Source organism: Phascolarctos cinereus, unplaced genomic scaffold, assembly GCF_003287225.1.
Source record: "Phascolarctos cinereus isolate Bilbo 61053 unplaced genomic scaffold, phaCin_HiC Scaffold_2;HRSCAF=192, whole genome shotgun sequence".
NCBI classification, from domain to species: domain Eukaryota; kingdom Metazoa; phylum Chordata; class Mammalia; order Diprotodontia; family Phascolarctidae; genus Phascolarctos; species Phascolarctos cinereus.
The window spans coordinates 89,317,472-89,338,350 of record NW_027555625.1 but is presented as its reverse complement, the minus strand read 5'-3'; the positions used below and the strand labels follow the sequence as shown (position 1 = coordinate 89,338,350).

At 38.9% G+C, this 20,879-nt stretch overlaps 2 protein-coding genes and 1 pseudogene across 2 annotated transcripts in view; 1 reads left to right on the top strand and 2 right to left on the bottom strand.

Annotated features, from left to right (window-relative positions):
- The window catches only part of DYNC2LI1 (dynein cytoplasmic 2 light intermediate chain 1), a 39,394-nt gene extending 29,892 nt beyond the window's left edge, over positions 1 to 9,502 (bottom strand). The window contains 3 exon segments of the mRNA XM_021001295.2: positions 7,663 to 7,733; positions 7,736 to 7,779; positions 9,342 to 9,502. Of these exon segments, the coding sequence (XP_020856954.1) occupies positions 7,663 to 7,733; positions 7,736 to 7,779; positions 9,342 to 9,502 (276 nt within the window).
- LOC110218496 (FGFR1 oncogene partner 2 pseudogene) lies at positions 2,404 to 4,617 on the top strand (annotated as a pseudogene).
- A 5,215-nt stretch (positions 9,503 to 14,717) lies between the features above and the next one.
- PLEKHH2 (pleckstrin homology, MyTH4 and FERM domain containing H2) overlaps positions 14,718 to 20,879 on the bottom strand; it is a 125,442-nt gene continuing 119,280 nt past the window's right edge. The window contains 1 exon segment of the mRNA XM_021001273.2: positions 14,718 to 18,734. Coding sequence (XP_020856932.1) covers positions 18,549 to 18,734 — 186 coding nt within the window. The 3' untranslated portion in view covers positions 14,718 to 18,548.

The following is a 20,879-nucleotide window of genomic DNA, read 5'->3' as shown; positions in this document are numbered from 1 at the left end:
TCCCATGACAAGAGTGAGTGGGCCTGGGCCGAGAACGAGAGATTTCCATGGGTCTGTGAATAGCCAGAGATGTAACCACGGACAGGCAAGTCACTTCATCTCTGGAGCTCAGCTTTCTTACCTATAACTAGATAGAATACTCATCTAAGCCTCTTTCAGTTCTAAAACATGAATTCATCTGATTTTTCAATTAAAAATGAGCTTTGAATTTTCAAAATGAATTTAGCTTGACTTTTTAAAAAATGTAACTGGAATTTTACTCCAAACATATGAAGACACTATGAGAAATGTCAAGTCACGTTTTAATATTTAAGGATCTAGGTGATATTCCTACTCACACAGGACTACAGAGAGGAATTGAACATGTGATTTCACTGGTATAGACAACAGTTGTCCCAGATGAGGAAACTCTCTTTACCAAAGAAGGCTGGTACCTTTTTGTAACTTATAACCTTAGAAGATCATAAACCTTAGATAATAATCTTCATTAGTTGTTTTCATTGAAAAAAAAACACCCCCTGGTGGCCAACTCCTTAGGTGATAGGAGTCCCCAAACATGGCTGGAAGGCTGGCTGTCAAACAAGAGAATTTAATCTCTGTTTCAGGGCTATGCTAGAATTCCTGCTCCATGGCCATGACCTTAGAGAGCCTAGGGTCATCTCTATCCCAACATGAGACTTAAGTTGAGAAGCTAAATATTTTGCAAAATTATACACACACTTAAAAATGGATACTAGCTTTCAAGGTCTAAATGCACAAGAAAGTGCAGAAAGGCTTAAAACAAGAGAATCTTAGATCTGAAATGCTCAACCACCACCTTTGACAGATGAAGAAACTGCAGTCCAGAGAGATTAAATGATTTTCATAATTCTTTTCAGGGTATCATTTTCTTCCCAGTGACCCAGACATTTATTAATCACTCAACTCTTATGTTTCCCTCACCACCTTCCTCTTCTACCATATCAACTCACCAGATCCCGCTAATTCTGCCTCCAAAAAGGGTTACACTTTCATCCCTGACACCTAACATACAGCGTACTGATACACATGCCCCAACACTACCTAATCAGGGCCTAGTTAAAGTCCTGGCTATCTTGTTTGGATTACTGCAGCAGCTTCACTAATCTTCCCTGCTTTTCATTTCTGCCCTTTCTCATTGATCCCACACACTGATGATAGATGAAGTTTTCTAGAGTTGTGCTATGAAATTCTCTTACTTTAAAGTTACAGTGGCTTTCCCATTACTACCAATGGCATGAGTCAGGAACACTGAGTTTGAAGAATTTATTTATTTGGTGTCTTATAAATCTAATCGAATGGCCTTCAATTGAAAGGGAAAGGACAGAGGGAAAACTGCCTACATGCATCCACCAAGTTAGAGGCCTAGAGAACAGCTGCAAAGTAGGAAGAATGGCAGTTGCAGTGGTCATGTATGCGCCCTATATTTTGGAAGTGAGTTCATTTAGGGTAAAAATTTCCACTTCCTTCAACTGACTTTCATCTGGTACGGCATTAAGGTCCTTCACCATCCTCTGCAGATTCTCCCACTTTTCAAGCTCCTTCGTAAGATGCAGAGATCCCGTGTCTAAACACAACTCTCCAGAAATGGGATTCCCGAGGAGACAGCAGGTGCAGGACTATCACCTCCTTCTTCCTGGCAGCCCTGCCTCTCAATTAACTTTCTTGGCTACCATACCAAACTGTTGACTCACATGCATCTCTCAATCCAATAAAATCCCCAGATCTTTTTCATAAGAACTGCCATCTACAGGGCAGCTAGGTGGCACAGTGGATAGAACACTGGCCCTGGAGTCAGGAGGACCTGAGTTCAAATCCGGTCTCAGACCAGACACTTCACACTTACTAGCTGTGTGACCCTGGGCAAGTGGCTTAACCCCAACTGCCTCACAAAAAAAAAAACCTGCCATCTAGCTATATCTCCACCATTTTGTACTTGTAAGGGTGATTTTAAAAGATCTAAGTGGAAGACTTCACATTTCTCCCCATATTTCATTTGGTTCAGTATTCTGGCCTGTTGAGATCTCTCTGAATCCTGGTTCAGTCGTCCATTGCGTCAGCAGCAAATCTGATAAGCATGCCATCTGTGCCTTTATCCAAGTCAATAATAAAAATGCTAAACAGCAAAAGGCCAACCATAGCTCCCTGGGCACCACTGGAGACCTTTTCAAGCTGACAACTCACTGATGATTATTCTCTGTATGTGGTCATTCAATAAGTCCTCAATCTACACTATCATCGATAATACAATTTTGATAATAATATTACATTACATAACATTTTAATGTTTACAAAGTATTTCACATGCATCATAGCATTTAAGCCTCACAAAAATCCTGTGAGGTATTACTCCCATTTTAGAGAGGGATACACTGAGGCTCCGAGATGGTCTTACGGGCCAGTGGCAGGATATGCTGCCAGGCCTTTTCTGACCTCACGTCCTTCATTCTCCCTGCTACATCATCCGACAACTTCAGAGTTTACCTGTTCACGTCTTCCCCTGCCATCAGCCTCTCCCTCTTTCTCACTCATACTCAATCTGCTATTTGTCTAGAGATCTTTGTTCTCAGGATTCAGTCCTATTCTCCAGGGCCATCTTCCCATTACAAAATCATTTGCTTCCATTTAGAGCACTGAAGCATGAAAATAGGAGATTTTAACTCTCTGGACATCTAGAGCCCAGTCTGCCACAGGTAAACCTGTGACTTGCCTTAATGATCATTTCATACTTCAAATAATAGAGGGAAACTGGCTATTCTCAACTTGATTCTACCCAACAAGGAGAAACTGGTTGCTTAAGTAGTGATGATAGAGACTTTAAGAACAAGTGACCCACTCAATTATAAACAGAGAAAAGCAAAACCTGACACAGTCTGACTTCTACCTTAGATTTGAGGAGAGTAGATTTCAAAAGGGTTCAGAAAAAAGGACAGGTCAAATTTAGTGAGCAAATTTTTTTTAAGGGAAGTCAGACTAGGAGGAATGGGAAACTCAAGAATGAAATTCTGAATACACAAGCAAAGATAGTTGTGAAAGAAAAGAGGAGCTGCCTAAAAAAACCAATGTGGATCTAAAGGAAACTCGTGCATTGCCTTGAAGGAAATGATCATATTATTTGGTGTTTGAGTTCAGATTAAAAAAAAATAAGAGATATGTAGAGATGATAAACACAAGGACAAATAACAGGATGAATACAAAAGTATATGATCATTCTGTAAGAATTATGGTAACCAGAGTGATAAATTGTGCTCAGCCCCGCATCTCCTCTTGGGCTATAACCTGCACTCCTCCCCTAGGAGCCCCCTGGACTTTCACAGGTCAGCTCTGGCCTTACTTTTCTGGGTTCTAGATCTCCACAACACACCCAGACAACGCCAGCCATGCCATCACAATGCAGTCCCCACCCTCCCTTTCCACGGAGGGCTTTTGTGTTGTCTTCTGCCACTAGAATCAGACCAAGAAGAGTTTGGAATGTTCTACCACACTTGACTCTAGCATAGTGATGTCATTTGGGTCCTCTTCCAGAACGAAGGACAACAAGCCATCAGAATGTAAGCTCGGGCTAGCCAGGCAGAAGCCGCCCACAGCCCAACCCAGAGGTGGGCTACGGCTGGACAGGGAGACAAGAAAACGAGCAGCACAGTGGAAAAGGCTCTAGCACATGCTAAAGCGCTTGTCGAACAATCAAGAGACCACGACAACGCAGCAGAATCTCTGATCGCACAAACTACAGCTCTCAACAAGCGAGGAGAAGCAACGAAACAGCATCAAGAAGAAATTAAAGAACTCAATGAGGTTGCGGGACACCGACCATGATCTACATTAGTTATGGGAATTCGGCAAGAAAACAGACACATCAGAGAACTGCAGCAAGAAAATACAGAATTACTCACATCCCCTGAAGAACACCAGTCTGCTTTAGAACTCATAATGAGCAAGCACCAAGAGCACTTGTCTAGGCTGCTGCTAACGGCCAGCAAAAAGGAGAATGAGGCTAAAGGAGCAACATTCCAAGACTGACACGGTACACCGTCACAGCCCTGAAGGACTCTTCCTTGGTGCACCTGGACCAATCCTTGAAACAACTCACCGTGGACTGGAGAGAAGCAAATCTGAATGAATTACAAGTTCATGTGGACCAGATGACCTAAATGACAGCAGTCATGAGGAAAGGCTATTGGAACTGATGAGCAGCAGGCTTGTAAGAAGCAGGAATGAATTTTTCAACTTGAACAAGAAAACAAAGGCTTGACAGAAATCCTTCAAATAACTTGAGAATCATTCCTGAGCCTCGAGAAAGACGATGCATCAAAGAGTATTTCTTTGCCAGCATTGGTAAATTTGAGTCTGAGGAAGAGCTAAAGAACTTGGAAAATCTCTGAGCTTCTATTGTACAGTTCCTAATAAGGAACCAGGGTTTACTTCAAAAGTTGTTACTGAATTGAGCACCAGAAAAATCACAATCTTAAATCAGCCTTTCATTTCATGCTTTTTATATTATGTATAGTACACTGGCAAATGACATTTTAAAAAGATATTAGCAGAAGATTGATATTCAGTTGTCATTGACTTTATTATTCCTATTAAAATTTTTAATGGAAAAGTGGAAACTTTAAGCCATTGTTATTAGGTAAAGAAATAAAAGTTCTCATTTATAGAAATTACTGATTGTACTAGGCCCCTGCCACGCTGCTATTTTTCTTAACTTTTTTTAATCCAAATATTAAATGTATATAAGTAAAGCTCTACATAGAATTTATGCAGTTACGCCCTTTTTAAAAATCCACATTTTCTTAAGTTGGATTTGTAAAAAAGGAAATGTGTGCATTCCTAAATTTGATCTCTATCTGATATGAAGACTAGCAAATGGTATTTTACTTTACATGCTCTGAGCCTACTTTACATTTCTTAACAAATGCCTTTCAAAGACATCAAGATTATCCCCAAAAAACTTTTAAAAGATTCACAATGTTTTCGCTTTGTGGTATAGGCCATAAATTGGATATATGTTTATTTATTCTTCAAGCCTTGATCCTAAGAGGTGCTTTTGTTTTAACTATAATATACCATAGTTGACCATGACATTTTGGATAATAATTGTCCATAACTTACTAAAGGTGAAGAAATGTAGAAACAATCTTTTCAGTAATGAGAAAGAAAGCTATACTGCTTTCTGAGAAAGAAAACCATACAGAAGACAAGATTATTCAGTAGGTTGAACTACTTTAGAGGGGGGGAAAGGTTAGGTTTGGAATCCTGAATAAATATTAATTTGGTCGGGTTTGTTTTCTAGTTGATTTTAGGAATATTAACCTATCCATTACCGAGCTATACCAGTTGGAAGGCCTGATACAGCAAGCCAGCAATAGGGAGGTTTGAAGTGGGCAAAAAACCCCCAATGTATTTATTTTAGCCTTGTTAATAGTAAACATCACTTTTCACCTGGTTTATAAAAGGAAACTTCTATTCCTTATAAAGGCTTATTTTTCTGATTAGATGCCAACAGGAGCAAAGTAACTATAATTGTAGGTCTCTCTGAATCTGCTCTTGAGCTCATCTGTTCCTAGTAACTTTCACGATTTTTTATGGCCATCATGCTGAAATGGATATTTGGGAATAATACATTTTCTTGGACTTTATAAAAACTGCAAGTTATTTACTACCACCGTGTGAATTTTCAAAACAGACAACCAACCAAAGAAGTAATGAAAGTTTGGGCTGTTATTTAAAAAGACAATAAAGCAGAAACCAAGCTTTCTCAAATGAGCACAGATTGAAAAATTCCATTTAGATCATCTGTTGAAGAAATACTACTCTTCTAAGCAGAATCTATTAGAGTTGGAAGACTCATATACTGCTAAGAGCAAAAGCACAACTATTTACTCAAACTTACCTTCCCAAACAATGAGTGTTTCTTTTTTATTTAAAATAAAATAAAACTTTATTCCAGAAGCCTTAGTGAAGATTTTCAATTAAAAAAATATTTCTTCCTTGAAATTGTTTGGCAACTGTCTACTATCTTATTTTGATTAAGAAGCATTACTTGACTTGGTGGCAGATTTCTCCAAATAATTTTGATTTTATCCCATTTAACTTAAGAAAATAAAATAAGCTGCACTGTTAAGATTTGGAATATGGCAGTCTTGAGGCAGTTATATTTTTAAAAAATGCTTGATGAATATTTTTGTAAATAAAGTTGTGATTTAATTTTATCTCCTCTTGACCATCACAAGTATACTGTGTTTTCTGAGACTTAATTTTAGGGTTTTGCAGAATTTCATTTTGTGTAATAAGTTTTCATGACGTATGCATTATTTTTGTAATCCAGAAGCCTGAAATGTGTATTTGGAATATGTACTGTATAATTTTATCAATAAAGATGATTGATTAAAAAAAAAGAATATAAGCTTTCTGAGGGTAGGCACACCTTTATTTATATCCTGAGCTCTTAGCACAGGGCCTGGCACATAGTAAGACCTTAATATAAAAGCTCTTAATAAAATCTCAATCTCTCTCTCTTTTTTTCTCTTCCCCCTCTCCCGCCCCATACACATATGTCTATATACAGTCTGACAGAGTCTAGATCCAATTAAGATCTCAATAGGCTAAAAGGATGGGCCAAATCATATAAGAAGGAATTTATAGAGATGAATGTAAAGTCTTACATTTGCGTTCAAAAAATCTATTTCACGAGTACAGGATAGGGAAAACATGGCTAGACAACAGGTTCCTTAAAAAAATTTTCAGGAGTTTTAGTGAAGTATAAGTTCAATGAGTCACCAGTCACCATGGCAGCTAAAAAAAGTAATGCTATCATCAGCTGCAGTTAGAGAAACTTAGTCTCATCAACTTCGGATCTCATTGGGCCACATCTATAGTGTATTCAGTCCTAGCCACCCCATTTTTAAAAAGACAGATAAGCTGGAGTACATTGATTGGTTGAAAGAACTAGACCTGCTCATCCTGGAGGAGGCTGAAAGAGGACATGATACGTCTTCGAATAAGAGGAAGGATTCGTTCTGCTGGACCCCAGAAGGCAGACCTAAGAACAGTGAGTAGATAGAAATCACAGAGAGGTAGATTTTATTTTGAGGTAAGGAAAGCTTTTGAACAACTTGTGTCGTCCAAAAGGGAGACGAGCAGCCTTGCACATGGGTTCCCCATCATCGAAGGTCTTCAAGTAGCGGTTCAGTGTCCACTTGACAGGGATATTGTAGAAAGGATCTGAGACCCAAATGTGGATTGCAAGGCCCACAAAAGAAGAATTGTTATCTGTTATCTTGATCACCTTTGCATCTACAAATATCTAGCAGTTTCTTGCATATATGTATTCAATAAAGCATTGTTAAATGAATTAGCATACTGAATGCCAAAATGAAGAAATAATTAAGAAACTTTTGATCACCATATGAGTTCTGAGTAAGGCTTTATAGGGAGAACCTAGATCAATAACATTACAGATAGAGTGAAGTATTATTTATGTAACTATTTCCACATTAGAAGTAATCTTTAAACAGAATCATTTCAGTCACCAAATTACATAGGAAGTTTTAATGACAAAACTTCTAACAAGCCTAAAGAATTTTAACAGAGATTTTCATATAAAACACAATTGAAAGTATAACAAGAAGCCAGATATATTACCCCATTTTTACTGCCAATGAAGAATACAGATTTTTCACAGACTTCTATTCCATCTCCACCATTTTCAGAAATTCTTTCTTCTCCACTTCAGCTTTTGCAATTTCCCAGAGTGTATCACTGTGTGTCAGAAAGACAAGTGTTAGGGAAAAGAAATCTTTTCAAGGATTTACTTAAAATTTAATGTTCTGATGATCAATAGGTTAATTAAGACAATTAACATGACAGAAAATCTATAAAAAGCAGTATAACTCAGAAAGCATAAGATTCTACATAATCTGGATTACAGTATGTATAATCCAAACTAACAGTATTTATTAAGGACTTACTTTGTGTAAGGTACCATGCTAGGTCCCAGAAATACAAAGACAAAATGAAAGAAGAGATTGTCTTCAAGGGACTAGAAGAAGTCATATGCTACTTGAGGGATACAACATGTAAATATGTAAGTAAAAACATTATAATTTGAAGAGGAAGAGTACAAAAAACTATGGGGAGAGAGAAAGGCATATAAACTGATCCTCAAAGGAGGCTATAAGTTCAAAGGTTATAGAATTGCAGAGGGAAGACATTTCAGACATGCACAGCCAAGGCAAAGGCTCAGAGGGAGGAAATGGGAATGCCATTTGGAGCGGTACAGTATATATTTCTGTATTCCATTAGCAAAGACAGGTTTCTAAAATGTGGGTTTGATTCAGGGACATAAAGACAAAACATAGCTCAGATGAGGCACGGAATGGTGAAATGTAGTGGAAAGTTGCCTCTAACTTCCTATCTCTCTCCCTCTCTTTCTCTCATCAATCTAAAGTACTGTAGCTTGAATGACACCACGCAGCTGGGTGACCTTGGACAAATCACTTGGTCTCCCTGAGATTCAATTTCTCCATGTGGATAAGGAAGGGCTTTCTCTAGATAAGCAATTTTCAAAGTATGGTCCAGCAACCTCTGGGTCTCCTAAAGACCCTTTTCTAAAGGGGTCTCGGAGGCCACAATTATTTTCATAATGATACTAAGATGTTTTAATTTTTAATATAGTAAATAGCTATAAATATAACCCTCATTAAAAATAGCACTTTGGAGGGGCCCTCCAAATTCTTAAGAGTGTAGAAGTCTTGAGATCAAAAAGTTTGAGACCTTGCTGGACTAGGTGATTTTTACCATCCCTTCTGGCTTTAAAATGATGTGATTTGACTGTAAGAGATTCGTAAAATTAGATTTAGGAAGAAAAATCAAAGTAATTGGGCCTTTTCAGCCTGGGGAAGCATCAGTTTGGGGGCACTTAATAGGGGGTTTTGGTAAAACTGGTTATTATCTACACTGAGCACAATTTGGACAGACAGCCTGATCTGTGAGAGATTTACTGTTGTTTTCTCTCTCTTTTTTTTTCTTTTCCACTTTCACGTGAGGGATTCTCACTTTTTCTGGAGAATTAGGTAGAGAGGAGGAAGAGAGAACTCTAGAGAGAAAGAGAACCAAATAAATAACCCATCCGCCTAGCAAGGAGGTAGGCAGCAAGCACTGATTAGGCGCCGACTATATAGAAGGCACCCCGCATTAGCGAGGCTTCTCAGCCCCTTCCCGGGATGATCTTTCGATCTAGGGGGGATCCATGTGGGCTTCTTAGGGGCCTCCCCCGTTCCCTCCTCCTCCCCCTCCATACATCCGGACCTCTCATCCCTCACCCTCCCCAAGCCGACTCGGGCCGGGATACCTGGGCATCTTGGCCTCCACAGAGGCGCCGGAGCGAAACCCAGAGCGTGGCCTGGGGACCGGGAAGGGATAGACTTCCTGGTTGCCATGGTAGCAACGCCGCCAGAGCGGGCGGCGCGGCGGAGAGTGGCATCATGGGAAATGTAGTTCTTTGGCATGGCCTAGTGTCCAGACCCTACAGCTGCAGGGAAAAGGCTGGATTGGACGGGGGTAGTGCTAGACCTGGAGAGGGGTTACAAGCCAGAGGGCACTAAACACAGTCGTTTCTAAGATGGTAATAATCATAGAGGCTGTGTGGTGATGGATGGAAAGCTGGACACATGGCCAGGAAGGTTTGGCTTCCAGTCCCTCCTCTGACACATCCTGGCTGTGTGATTTTGGGCAAGTCACTTCTCTTTGCTCTAAGACTAAGTTGCAGAGAATGGATTGACCCGCATCGGTACTGTTGTACCGAGAAATCAGTGAGTGAGACCCAGACGTAATTTAAGATGTGGATTTATTAGTGTGCGGCTGCCAGGGGTACGCACATCCAAATCAAGCAGCCCCGATCAGGAGTCGAGCTAGGGTTTATATAGAAAAGAGCATGGGAAAGAAATGCGAGGAACACTGATGAGGTAATCCAAAGGTGCAGGTGTCTTTGGGGGCTATGGATGGGAAAGTACAGGGAGTATACAGGACAGGGAGGGGGATGGATCTTTGAAGTCTGGCAGGAGGAAGAGTTCTTGGGCTGGCCGAGGACACCCCTCTCCCTCTGTCTTGATAAGAGAATGCTGTGCAACAAGGGAAGGCTTTCTCACAAAACAGGAACTTACTAAGGAATTGGGAGGCTTCCAGAGACATGATCTGAGGGCTCTGTGTAGCTGTACCAGGGAGAGAGATAAGGGTCATGCTGAGGCCCCTGCATGAATAACTGCTAGGCACAGTGTCCTTGGGCTGGAGAGTGGTTGTCAGAGACAGTGTTTCTGAGACTAGGGAGAAATTGGGGCACAAGTACAAGCACAAGCAGCCAAGCGCCCCATCATTACGGGTCAGAGATCACACAAACCAGACCAGGTGTCCTGGTCTCTGGTATAAACATAATTATCTAAAGCAATTCTATTGCAAGCTTTCTTATCCATTTGCATTGGAGGTACAGGCTATGCTGAGCTATGCAAGAGTACATTTCACTGTTGTTTAGATTTAGGAGGAAAGAGGTCTGGGGCAAGATTAAGCACCAGCTTTTGCTTTCCATGGCTTAAAGGGCCCTACTTCCTAAATGTTAAATAATGTTCTGCATTACAGTACACCTCCTGAAATCATGGGTCAAGCCCCTGATCCTATCCCATAAAAATCATTGTATTTCAGGTAAATGGGTCATTGTCAGGCCACTGGTATGACAAATTGAGGCTGGAGCTAATTGGGTATGATGGTTCCAATCAACAAATAACAAGACATTCTCACCTAGGTCAATTTCCTAACCCTATACCGGTGACATCAGAGGGCAAGTCCTCTGATATATAGGTTCAGATCTACCCTAATAATCACAGTGTAACACATAAATGGGGGCCGTTAGCTGGCCTGGTATGATATGTATGACAAATTAAGGCTGAGGGTGCCTGGGTATGGTGGTTCCATTCAACGAATAACATTTCCCTCAAATGTTCCTAGAGCTCCAAGTCAGGCTTTGTCCCCTTGAACCTTTGCTTCCTGTTCATTTCCGAACCCCCTTGCTTTGGGCTGCTGTCTCCAAGGTTATCAATGATGCATTCCTTGCTAGATCCAGTGCCCCTTTCTAAGCTGTCCTTCTTGACCTCTCTGCGGCTTCTGTCTCTTGATCCTCCTCTTCCTGAAAACTCTCTCCTCAGTCTTCCTGACCCTGTTCTCTTAAAATAATTCTCTGCCTTCTTGGTCTCCATTGTTGGGTCATAGTTAATTGTTAATTCATAGGAGTGGGTGTCCTGGGCCCTCTTCTCTCATGCCCTCTGTCCTGGCAACTCTGTCAACTTTCATGGTTGCAGTTATCTCTCTATAGATAACTCTCCACATCTGCATCTCTTGCCCTAATCTCTTCCTTGAGCTCCAGTACCACACCCCCCTTTGGAATGCTCTCTCAAAGTCTATATTCACAGGAACTCATGATCTATCCCCTCCCCCTCAAACCTACCTTTTCTCCTTGTTTCTCTATATCTGTAGAGGGCACTGTCTCCACCAAGGTGAGAAATCTAGTCTAGTTGATATAGCAAGACATCCTAAGGAAGATATAGGAGGCAGCATGTGCCAGGAGGGTCAAATATTTGCCATTATTTCACCAGAACTCCCTCAGTGGAGACAAGCCAGGATCCTGTACCCAAGAGTCCTGGGGAAGTGTAGCACCTGCCAAGCTACCAGCTTCCAAACCCCCCACCCCAACCCTAGACCCAGCCATCATCCAAGGGAGAAATTCCTATGAAGGAGGAGCCAACTATGCCAGTCAACACCAATACCAGCACTACTTCAAGCTTACCCTTGCAGCCATCATCCAGGGAAGCAACCCTTGTTTAGATGTAACCTGGAAATTACCTCTTCAAGTGATATACCCCCAGGAGAGAAAATTCCTACTACCAGAGTCATTGGCACTGTGAAATGGTTCAATATCACAAACAAATATGATATGATTCACGGAAATGGTAATAAAAATTGCCATCCAACTCTACTGCACTCTATGGACATTGGACTTGCAGCTAAAAAAGCAGCAGTCACAACAGCAGCAAAAGCAGCAAGAAGAAGTAACATTTATGTAGCACTATGTGCCAGGAATTGTGCTAAGCATTTTACAATGATCTCATTTGATCCTTACAAGAACCCTGGAGGTAGATGCTATTATTATCTCCATTTTATTTTTTTTAATAAGTTTTGACTCCCAAATTCTATCCCCTCCTCCCTCCCCCTTCCTTCCTTTCCTCCCTTCCTGAGTAACCAATCAGACATAGGTTTTTATACATATAATATATATATATATATATATATATATATATATATATATATATATATATATATATGTGTGTGTGTGTGTGTTTGTGCGTGTGTATATACACATATACATATATATGCAATTACATAAAACATTTCCATATTAGTCATTTTGTACAAGAAAAAAAAGAAAGTAAGTGAAAAATATCATGCTTCAGTCTATATTCAATCAATATCAGTTCTTTCTCTGGAGGCAGATAGTATGCTTCATCATTAGTTCTTTGGGATTGTCTCATCATTGTATAGCTGAGAATAGCTAAGTCATTCACAATTTTTCAATCAACAATACTGCTGTTACCATGTACAACATTCTCCTGGTTCTGTTCACTTCACTATGCATCAGTTCATGTAAGTCTTTCCAGGTTTTTCTGAAATCATCCTGCTTGTCATTTCTTATAGCACAATAATATTCCATTACAATCATATACCACAGTTTGTTTAGCCATTCGCCAACTGATGGGCATCCCTTTGATTTCCAATTCTTAGTTACCACAAAAAGAGCTGCTATAAATATTTTTGTACAAATAGGTCTTTTTTCCATTTTTGGGGGGATGTCTTTGGGATATAGACCTGTAGACCTTTGGGGTATAGATAATGGTATTGCTGGATCAAAGGGTATGCACAGTTTTATAGTGCTTTGGGCATAGTTCCAAATTGCTCTCCAGAATCACTGGATCAGTTCACAACTCCGCCAACAGTGCATTAGTGTCCCAGTTTTCCCACATCTTCTCCAACATTTAGGATTTTTCTTTTTTGTCATATTACCCAATCAGATAGGTGTGAGGTGGTATTTCAGAGTTGTTTTTTAATTTGCATTTCTCTGATCATTAATGGTTTAGAGCATTTTGTCATATGATTATAGATAGCTTTGATTTCTTTGTCTGAAAACTGCCTGTTCATATCCTTTGACCATTTATCAATTGGGGAACAACTTGTATTTTTATAAATTTGACTCAGTTCCCTACATATTTGAGAAGTGAAGCCTTTATCAGAGATTCTTGTTGCAAATTTCCCCCCAGTTTTCTGCTTTCCTTATAATTTTGGTTGCATTAGTTTTGTTTGTGCAAAAACTTTTAAAATCAAAATTATCTATTTTACATTTTGTAATGCTCTCTGTAGAATTGTCATTTTTATTATATTGGCTCAGCCTACCCAGGAGCAATTAATATTTTTCCAGTTGTTTAGATCTGACTTTATTTGTGTGAAAAGTGTTTTATACTTGTGTTCATATACTTCCTGGGTTTGTCTTAACTGCCAAATCCAATCAACTTTTCTCAATCCTCATTCTCCTTTATCTTTTTGTAACTTTTGACACTGTTGATCACCTTCTTTTCCTTGAAACACTCTACTCTCTAGGTCACCACTATCTCCTAGTTCTCCTACCATTCTGACTACTCCTTCTCTGTCTTCTTTGCTGGAACCTCATTCAGATCACACCCCTCTAACCATAGGTGACCTACAGGGTTCTGCCCTGGGCCCTCTTCTTTTCTCCTTCTATTTCACTTGGTGATCTCATCAGTTCCCATGGATTTAATTACTATCTCTATGAGAGTTCAGCAGCAGTGCATTGGGAAAGTGCCAGTGTTCCTTAAGGTATACTAGATAAGGCCTGATGATTCAGATGAATGGTAATCCACTTTGTCTAGAGTGTAGTTAGGAGATAAGGCTGATATACAAATGCATCCATTTAAGTATTTAGGGTATACCTGTATAAGGTATCACACTGGCACTCTCTTCTAAAACGTGGGAAAGGCCTATCTAATATATTTCCTTATAACAAATAAGTATAGTCAAGCAAAACTGTTTTGATTATATATTTCCTTGATACTTCTGTTCTCTGAAGTTCTTTATTTGCTATACATTGCAGCACGTTCATACCTACCACATTCCTTTCCATTACTCTCCATATGATACTTATTTTTCTTTTCTTCAGAATCTGTTGTGGTCATGTCTTGCAGCTATATTGATAACTCTAGCAACAAAAAAACCTTTTTAAAAATTAAAAAAAAACACCTAGATGGGTTGTTTGCTAAATTTAGAGATAGTGTGACAAGGGAGAATGGAAAACATACTAGAGTAGTGAGAAACCCCTGTTGTGAATAGCTATTATTGGTGAAGGTGGAAGGCAATAGGGGAAGTAAGCAAACCAAACATTGGGGCTTGTTTGTGGAAGAAAAATTGAGGCCACCAGAGTGAGGCACAGCTGTACCTGTGTGAAATTAAAACACAGCTGAAGACATGAATACAAGACAAGGAGGCACTAACTACCACTTTCAGTGGCAGACCACCTCAGTTTTGACAATGGAAAAATTATATATCTCTTGAAGACTAAAACCGTATTCAAAAGATAATGCTCAAAATGGATTTATAAATCATTTATTATGATTGAAAGGCAGGAAAATGATAGGAGACATCACAATTCAAATATGAAAATTAACATATAACATCGTTCTCTGGTAACTGATCACAACAATAAGCTTTGGATTTTTAAAAGAGCTGTGTAAAAGTTGTCATTTTTCAGAAAATAAAATCAGTTTTTCAACACCATCAGTTACAAAAGTTAATTTCTTTCTGTCACAATGTCTTTCAAAAAATTTATCAAAAAATAAATGCCAATTATATGGTTTTACAGACTAAGCTAAGACATCACAATTTTTCCTTTAAACTAAAAGCTTATTAGGTTTTATTTCATGGTGAACAAAGTATTGCCTGGGAATAATGCTTTTATGTGAATAGCTCTGCCAAAGTCTTTGGCTTATTATATAATAATTAATACTCTGGTAATTTGGAGACTTCACTTGTTCTTAGACAAAAGTTACTTCAATTGCACCAAAAGATGACCAGTTTCTATTTTTTAAACTGGTTCTGTGATTTTGTTGGCACAAGAAATTCCATTAGCAATTGTTGCTCAACAAAAAGTTTTAGAAAGTCCTCTGCCCTTTGAGATGTTAAATGACTTCTGCGTCATACTAGTCAGAATGTGTCAGTGGTGGGACTGAAACCCAGATCTTACTCAGAGGCATGGCAGTTTATTCTTACAGACAAATTTGTTTAACCAATCAGTTTTTGTAGCTCAAGAACTTTGTTTATTTTTCTAAGTAATTAGTCATTTTATTAATAATGTTAGCATTGGGGCAACTAGGTGGTGCAGTGGATAGAACTTCAGCTTGGGAGTCAGGAGGACCTGAGTTCAAATCCAGCCTCAGATACTTGACACGCTGTGTAACCCTAGGCAAGTGACTTATCCTCACCAAAAAAAATAAAAATAATGCTAACATTTTAAAAAAGAGGTCAATGGTACTCTCTAATGCCAAAAACCCTCGTAGCTCCAGGCTCAAACCTTATATGACCTTGGAAAAGTAGGTATTCCAGAGGTGGAAATCAACTCTGATTGGTTAACAAGTAATGAGAGAGAATGAATATTACACTGAGGAGCTGGACCAATTCTAATGAATTGATTATGTCATTTACTTGCCTTCGGCAGTCTAAACAAAGAATCTATACTCCCCTACCAAAGCTGGAGCAGAAGACAATGGGTGGAGAGTTTCACCTTAGATTAGAAGTGTAATGTAATGAGTGGAGTAACAATACTCTGAAGGATCAGGAACTTTTCCTGAAAATGATTTGTGTTTTTTTGTTTGTTTGCTTGTTGGGGGGAGGGTAGAAGAAAGGACCTTTCTTTGAGTCTTTACCAAACTAGTAAATTATCACTATTCTCTATTCACAGCTTTCTCTGATGTCTCATTATGGGATGAAGGTGATGCCTGGATACTTGAAGGCTATGCCTACAGAGAAAAAACTCTTGGCAGGTCAAACAAGGCAGAGGGACTTCAAGTATAGGCCTGGCAACAAATTCTACCTTATAGGAAGGACATCCTAGATAATCAGAGGAGCTCACTCACCTCCAGGAGGTGGACTATCAGATATTACACTTTTTGTCTACAACAATGCATGACAGTCATCCACTAAGGCATGAAAGGGCTGTGGTGGGCATTGGTGGAGGGCACCCTTCTAGCAATCGATCAACCTACAAACATTTATTATGCAATTACTATGTGCCAGGTACAGCGTGCCATGAACACCAATGGGTTTTTACAAAGTATTAAAAAAGCATTATAATTATAGTCACACACTTGTTGGTAATTCCCTTTCTCCATATGGGGAAGTGGAATGCTTCTGAAGTCAGCAGACATTCTTAAATTTTTATAGAAAGTTTTATTAACTACAGGTAGAATGTTTGTAGAAAAGGTTTAAAGTGAGATCAGTGCATGGTCAGAAAGGGTCAACAAAAAAATAAAACAAGGCAAAAAACAATACCAGCAAATCACTATATGTAGGGATGATCATAGATTTAGAAGGTCATTCAGTTCAACCCCCTCATTTTACAAACAAGTAAACTGAGGCCCAGAAAGGTTGTGAATTGCTAGAGGTCACACAAGCAGTTAAGTGGAAGAGATGTAATTTAAAAGCAGGTGTTCTGATTCCAAACCCAGCATCCTTTTCACTCCTCCACACTTTCTACTCCTTACCTTAAAATCTAATAATTTTGGAATTTGCTTTAAAAAATACCTGGTGAAAAGAGATAAATATACGTACAAAAGAATAAATACAAATATTCTCCACATAAATTAAAATTGTGAGTAGTTACTAACTAATGATTAGTACTACAATGCTTATATTTCATTCCCCTCCCCCACCCCAGCCACTATAATTCCAATCTGTAGCAGGAATTTGTTAAAACATTTTATTTTAACATGAACTCTATACTGCATTGCCCAGTAATTTAATAAGCTTCCTGCTTCCAAAAACTGTCTTTACCTCTTTGAGTAACTTCATGAGGTAATAGCAAAATCTGTTTTAAAAAATAAATCATCTTAAACATGTTTAAATAAACAGACAGCCTACGGGCTCCATAAAGTATCAGGAGATGAAGAGGGAGACTCGCAGTGGAAGATTTATAGGACATTGACAAGCACCCTAGATGATGGGCAGGCACGGATGGCTGCGTTTCAATTTTCATCATTAAAGGGAGTGCCCACCTGGATGAAGTCATATGTTTGTTTAGTCTCCAGATGGTTTCACTAAAAGGGTTCCACAAGGGATGGTTATTTAATGGCTATTTGTGGTTAATGAAAGTCGTTCAAAAGTACATCATTGTTGGGAAGATTCCTTCTTGGAAACTCACTGTCATTATTTGTGTTCAAGTCATTTACACAATCACAGCTTCCTTCAGGAATAAGGACATTACTCTAATATTAAAAAATTTAATAACAAAAGGACACCATTTTTAAGTTTTGAGGAATCACCCCATGGTTTATAATCCTATGTTAAAAATGCAAATGTCAAGTTTATTGTATTCTATTTTTAAGGTTCTGAAGGCTACTAACCTTCAAGACAAGAAAAACTCAGAAAACACGTGGACACCGAATTCTCTTCCGTAAAGTGCTTTACCATATGTGGGGGGGGGGAAAGGAATGCATGTCTTCAAATATTATTCTATTCAACTAAGGACAGTGAGAAGCACATGGAACCAAGGGAGAAGAAAGCTGTTGATTTTTCAGCAAATTCATAGTGCACAGAAAGCCAAGGCAAGTTGGGAATCACTTTTGTTTTTTAAATTTCAGGGCAACAGAATTTGACATCAGTGAACTGGAAATGTGAAGGGACACCGTTTTTAAGTACTATAGGAGGTTTCCTATTTTATCACACACAAATCTAGCAGATCCACTGTACCCTTAAAAATTTACCAAACTGTAGTTGTTTTCTTGAACTTTCTATTCTATGCTTTTCCAATTATACTTTCATTAAAAGTAATTTTGTACTTAATTAGTAACTTGGGAGTTAAACGCTGGACCAGATTACAAAGGGAGGTTATAGAGGCTAGATCTTCACAAATATAACAAATATTTAACTAAGTACTGGCAGAGGATTGGACAATTTGACCTTTGAAGGGCTCTTCAAGGACCTGATGGTATGATTAAACCAGTTTAGTAAACAGCTTTTATTTTGTTCTACTAAGCGCTCACTTGTATTTTAAATAGTCTCCTGAAAAGGAGTAACAATCTTTCCTATCTTTTTGGTTTTGAAATACTGATGGATGTGTCATTCTCTTGAACGCAAACACCTCTGAGCAGACCCAGTCACGTTCCCAGATATTCAGCAGCTTTCTAGCATCACTGCCTTCTGAAGTTTCACAGTAAAGTTGGGCCTTTAGCTGGTCTGTTGTTGAACAGGAGAGGCTGGCTCCCCATGTCCTTGTTTCTGGGCCTTCCTTTTTGAGCAGACAATAGTGCAGGAGCTGAGAGGTGGTGAAGAGCTGCTTTTTGCTGATGGAAGTTGTTAATGTAGCTGGCCACCAAAAGAGTTATTTCAAGAATCTAAAAAAAAAAAGAAAAATTAGAATGTCTCATTCTCGTTATTTCCAAAGGCACAAGAGAGCTAAACTATGAGCTAATTCCACAGAGAGATGTCTATGATTTCACCGGTTCCCTTTGTTCCTTGGAAAGAAAACAATTGAACAAGTATTCACTGAGTATATTAGGGATCCTGGCACAGGAGATAGCTGGCCCTAAAGCCAGAACACCTGAGTTCAAGCTGTTTCTGACACATGTTGGGTGTAAGACACTGGGCAAGTCACTTAGCCCCTCACTGTTCTAGGGAATTCATCCCCACCCACCCCCTTTAAATTAAATTTTATTTCATTTTCAAGATTTGCCTTTTCTTCTTCCTACATGCCTCCTTCCCCCATCCCTACTGTTACCATTGAGAAAGCAAGAAAAATAAAAACAAAGCCCATTACAAACACATACAGACAAGCAAAACAATTAGCCACGTTAAAAAAAAGTCTCTTTCTGCATTCTTAATCTCTATCAGGTAGGCAGCATGTTTCATTATAAGTCCTCTGGAATTATGATTGGTCATTGTGTTAATCAAAGTCCCTACATCTTTCAAAGTTTTTGTCTTCATAATATTGTTGCTATTGTATAAATTGTTGTCCTAGTTCTACTCACTTCACTTCACATCAGGTTATAAAAGTCTTCTCGGGATTCTCTGAAACCATTCCCTTCTTCATTTCTTACAGCACAATAGTATTCCATCATACTCATATGTCATAACTTGCTTAGTTAATTCTCCAATTGATGGATACTCCCTCAATTTCCAAATCTTTACCATAGCAAAAAGAGTTGCTATAGATAATTTTTGTATGTGTGTGTCTTTTTCCTCTTTCTTTGATCTCTTTGAGGTAGAGACCTGGCAGTGGTATTGCTTGGTCAAAAGGTATGTGCACCATGTACAGGCTTATTGTGGCATAGTTACATATTGCTTTCCAGCATGGCTTGATCAGTTCACAGTTCCATCAACAATGTATTAATGCACCTGTTTTCTCACAGCCCCTCTAGCATTTGTCATTTCTTTCTCTTTTTTTTTGTAAATTTTGCCAATTTTGTGGGAGTGAGGTGGAACCTCAGCGTTGTTCTAATTTACATATCTCTAATTATTAGTAATTTAGTGCATTTTCCCATATGACTATTGATAGCTTGGATTTCTTCTTCTAAAAACTGCCTATACATATCCTTTAACCATTGTTCAAATGTGGAATGGCTTTTATTCTTAATAAATTTGAATTGGTTCTCTCTATATATACATATATCTTAGAAATGAGACCTTTATCAGACAAACTTACTTCAAAGATTTTTTCTCATTTGTCTGGGGAACTCAAGTTTCTAAGTTGCAGAGAAGGTGCTGACCCACATTGCTACAGGGAGTTTCTTCACTTTGGAGTTCCCTGTATCAATTAAATCACATTTCCAGTCTTTATCCTTATTCTAAGACTTCATAGAAGGTTCATGGGAAGAGTAAAAGCACAGTCATCCTAACTGTATGATCTGTTGAATTTCAACTTTTTACCCTGCAAAATTATCCTATAATACTAATAACTCCAAATTCAAAGTAGGCATCATGTTCCCCCAATCCAGTTTCATGTTTCCATGTTCTCCCCCTCTAGTATTCTAGTTTTTACTCTGGGACACTGGGCTCCTGATTAGTGAGTGATTACCATATCTAACATGGGCCCCGCCATATGGCACAGTGGATAAAGCACTGGCCTTGGAATCAGGAAGACAAATCTCCATTAGTTCAAATCTGGCCTCAGGCATTTACTAGCTGGGCAAGTCACTTAATCCTTTTTGCCTCAGTTTCCTCATCTGTAAAATGAGGTGGAGAAGGAAGTGGTAAACCACTCCAGTATCTCTGCCAAGAAAATCCCAAAATGGAATCACAGAGAGTTAGACATGACTGAAATGACTGAACAATGACAAACCGTGATTTGTCAATAATGACAAACTAGCATCTACGCAGACCTAGTAACGTGCTCCTAGGCCGTGTTAATGCCCTGATTTCACATTTACTCTTTCTCCCACCCATTATTCCTGACAAAGATGTGTCAATCAATTACCCTATGACTGCAATCACCATCTCTGTGGCTTTTCCTAACCAAAACAGACTTATGTGTTGTCTTCCCC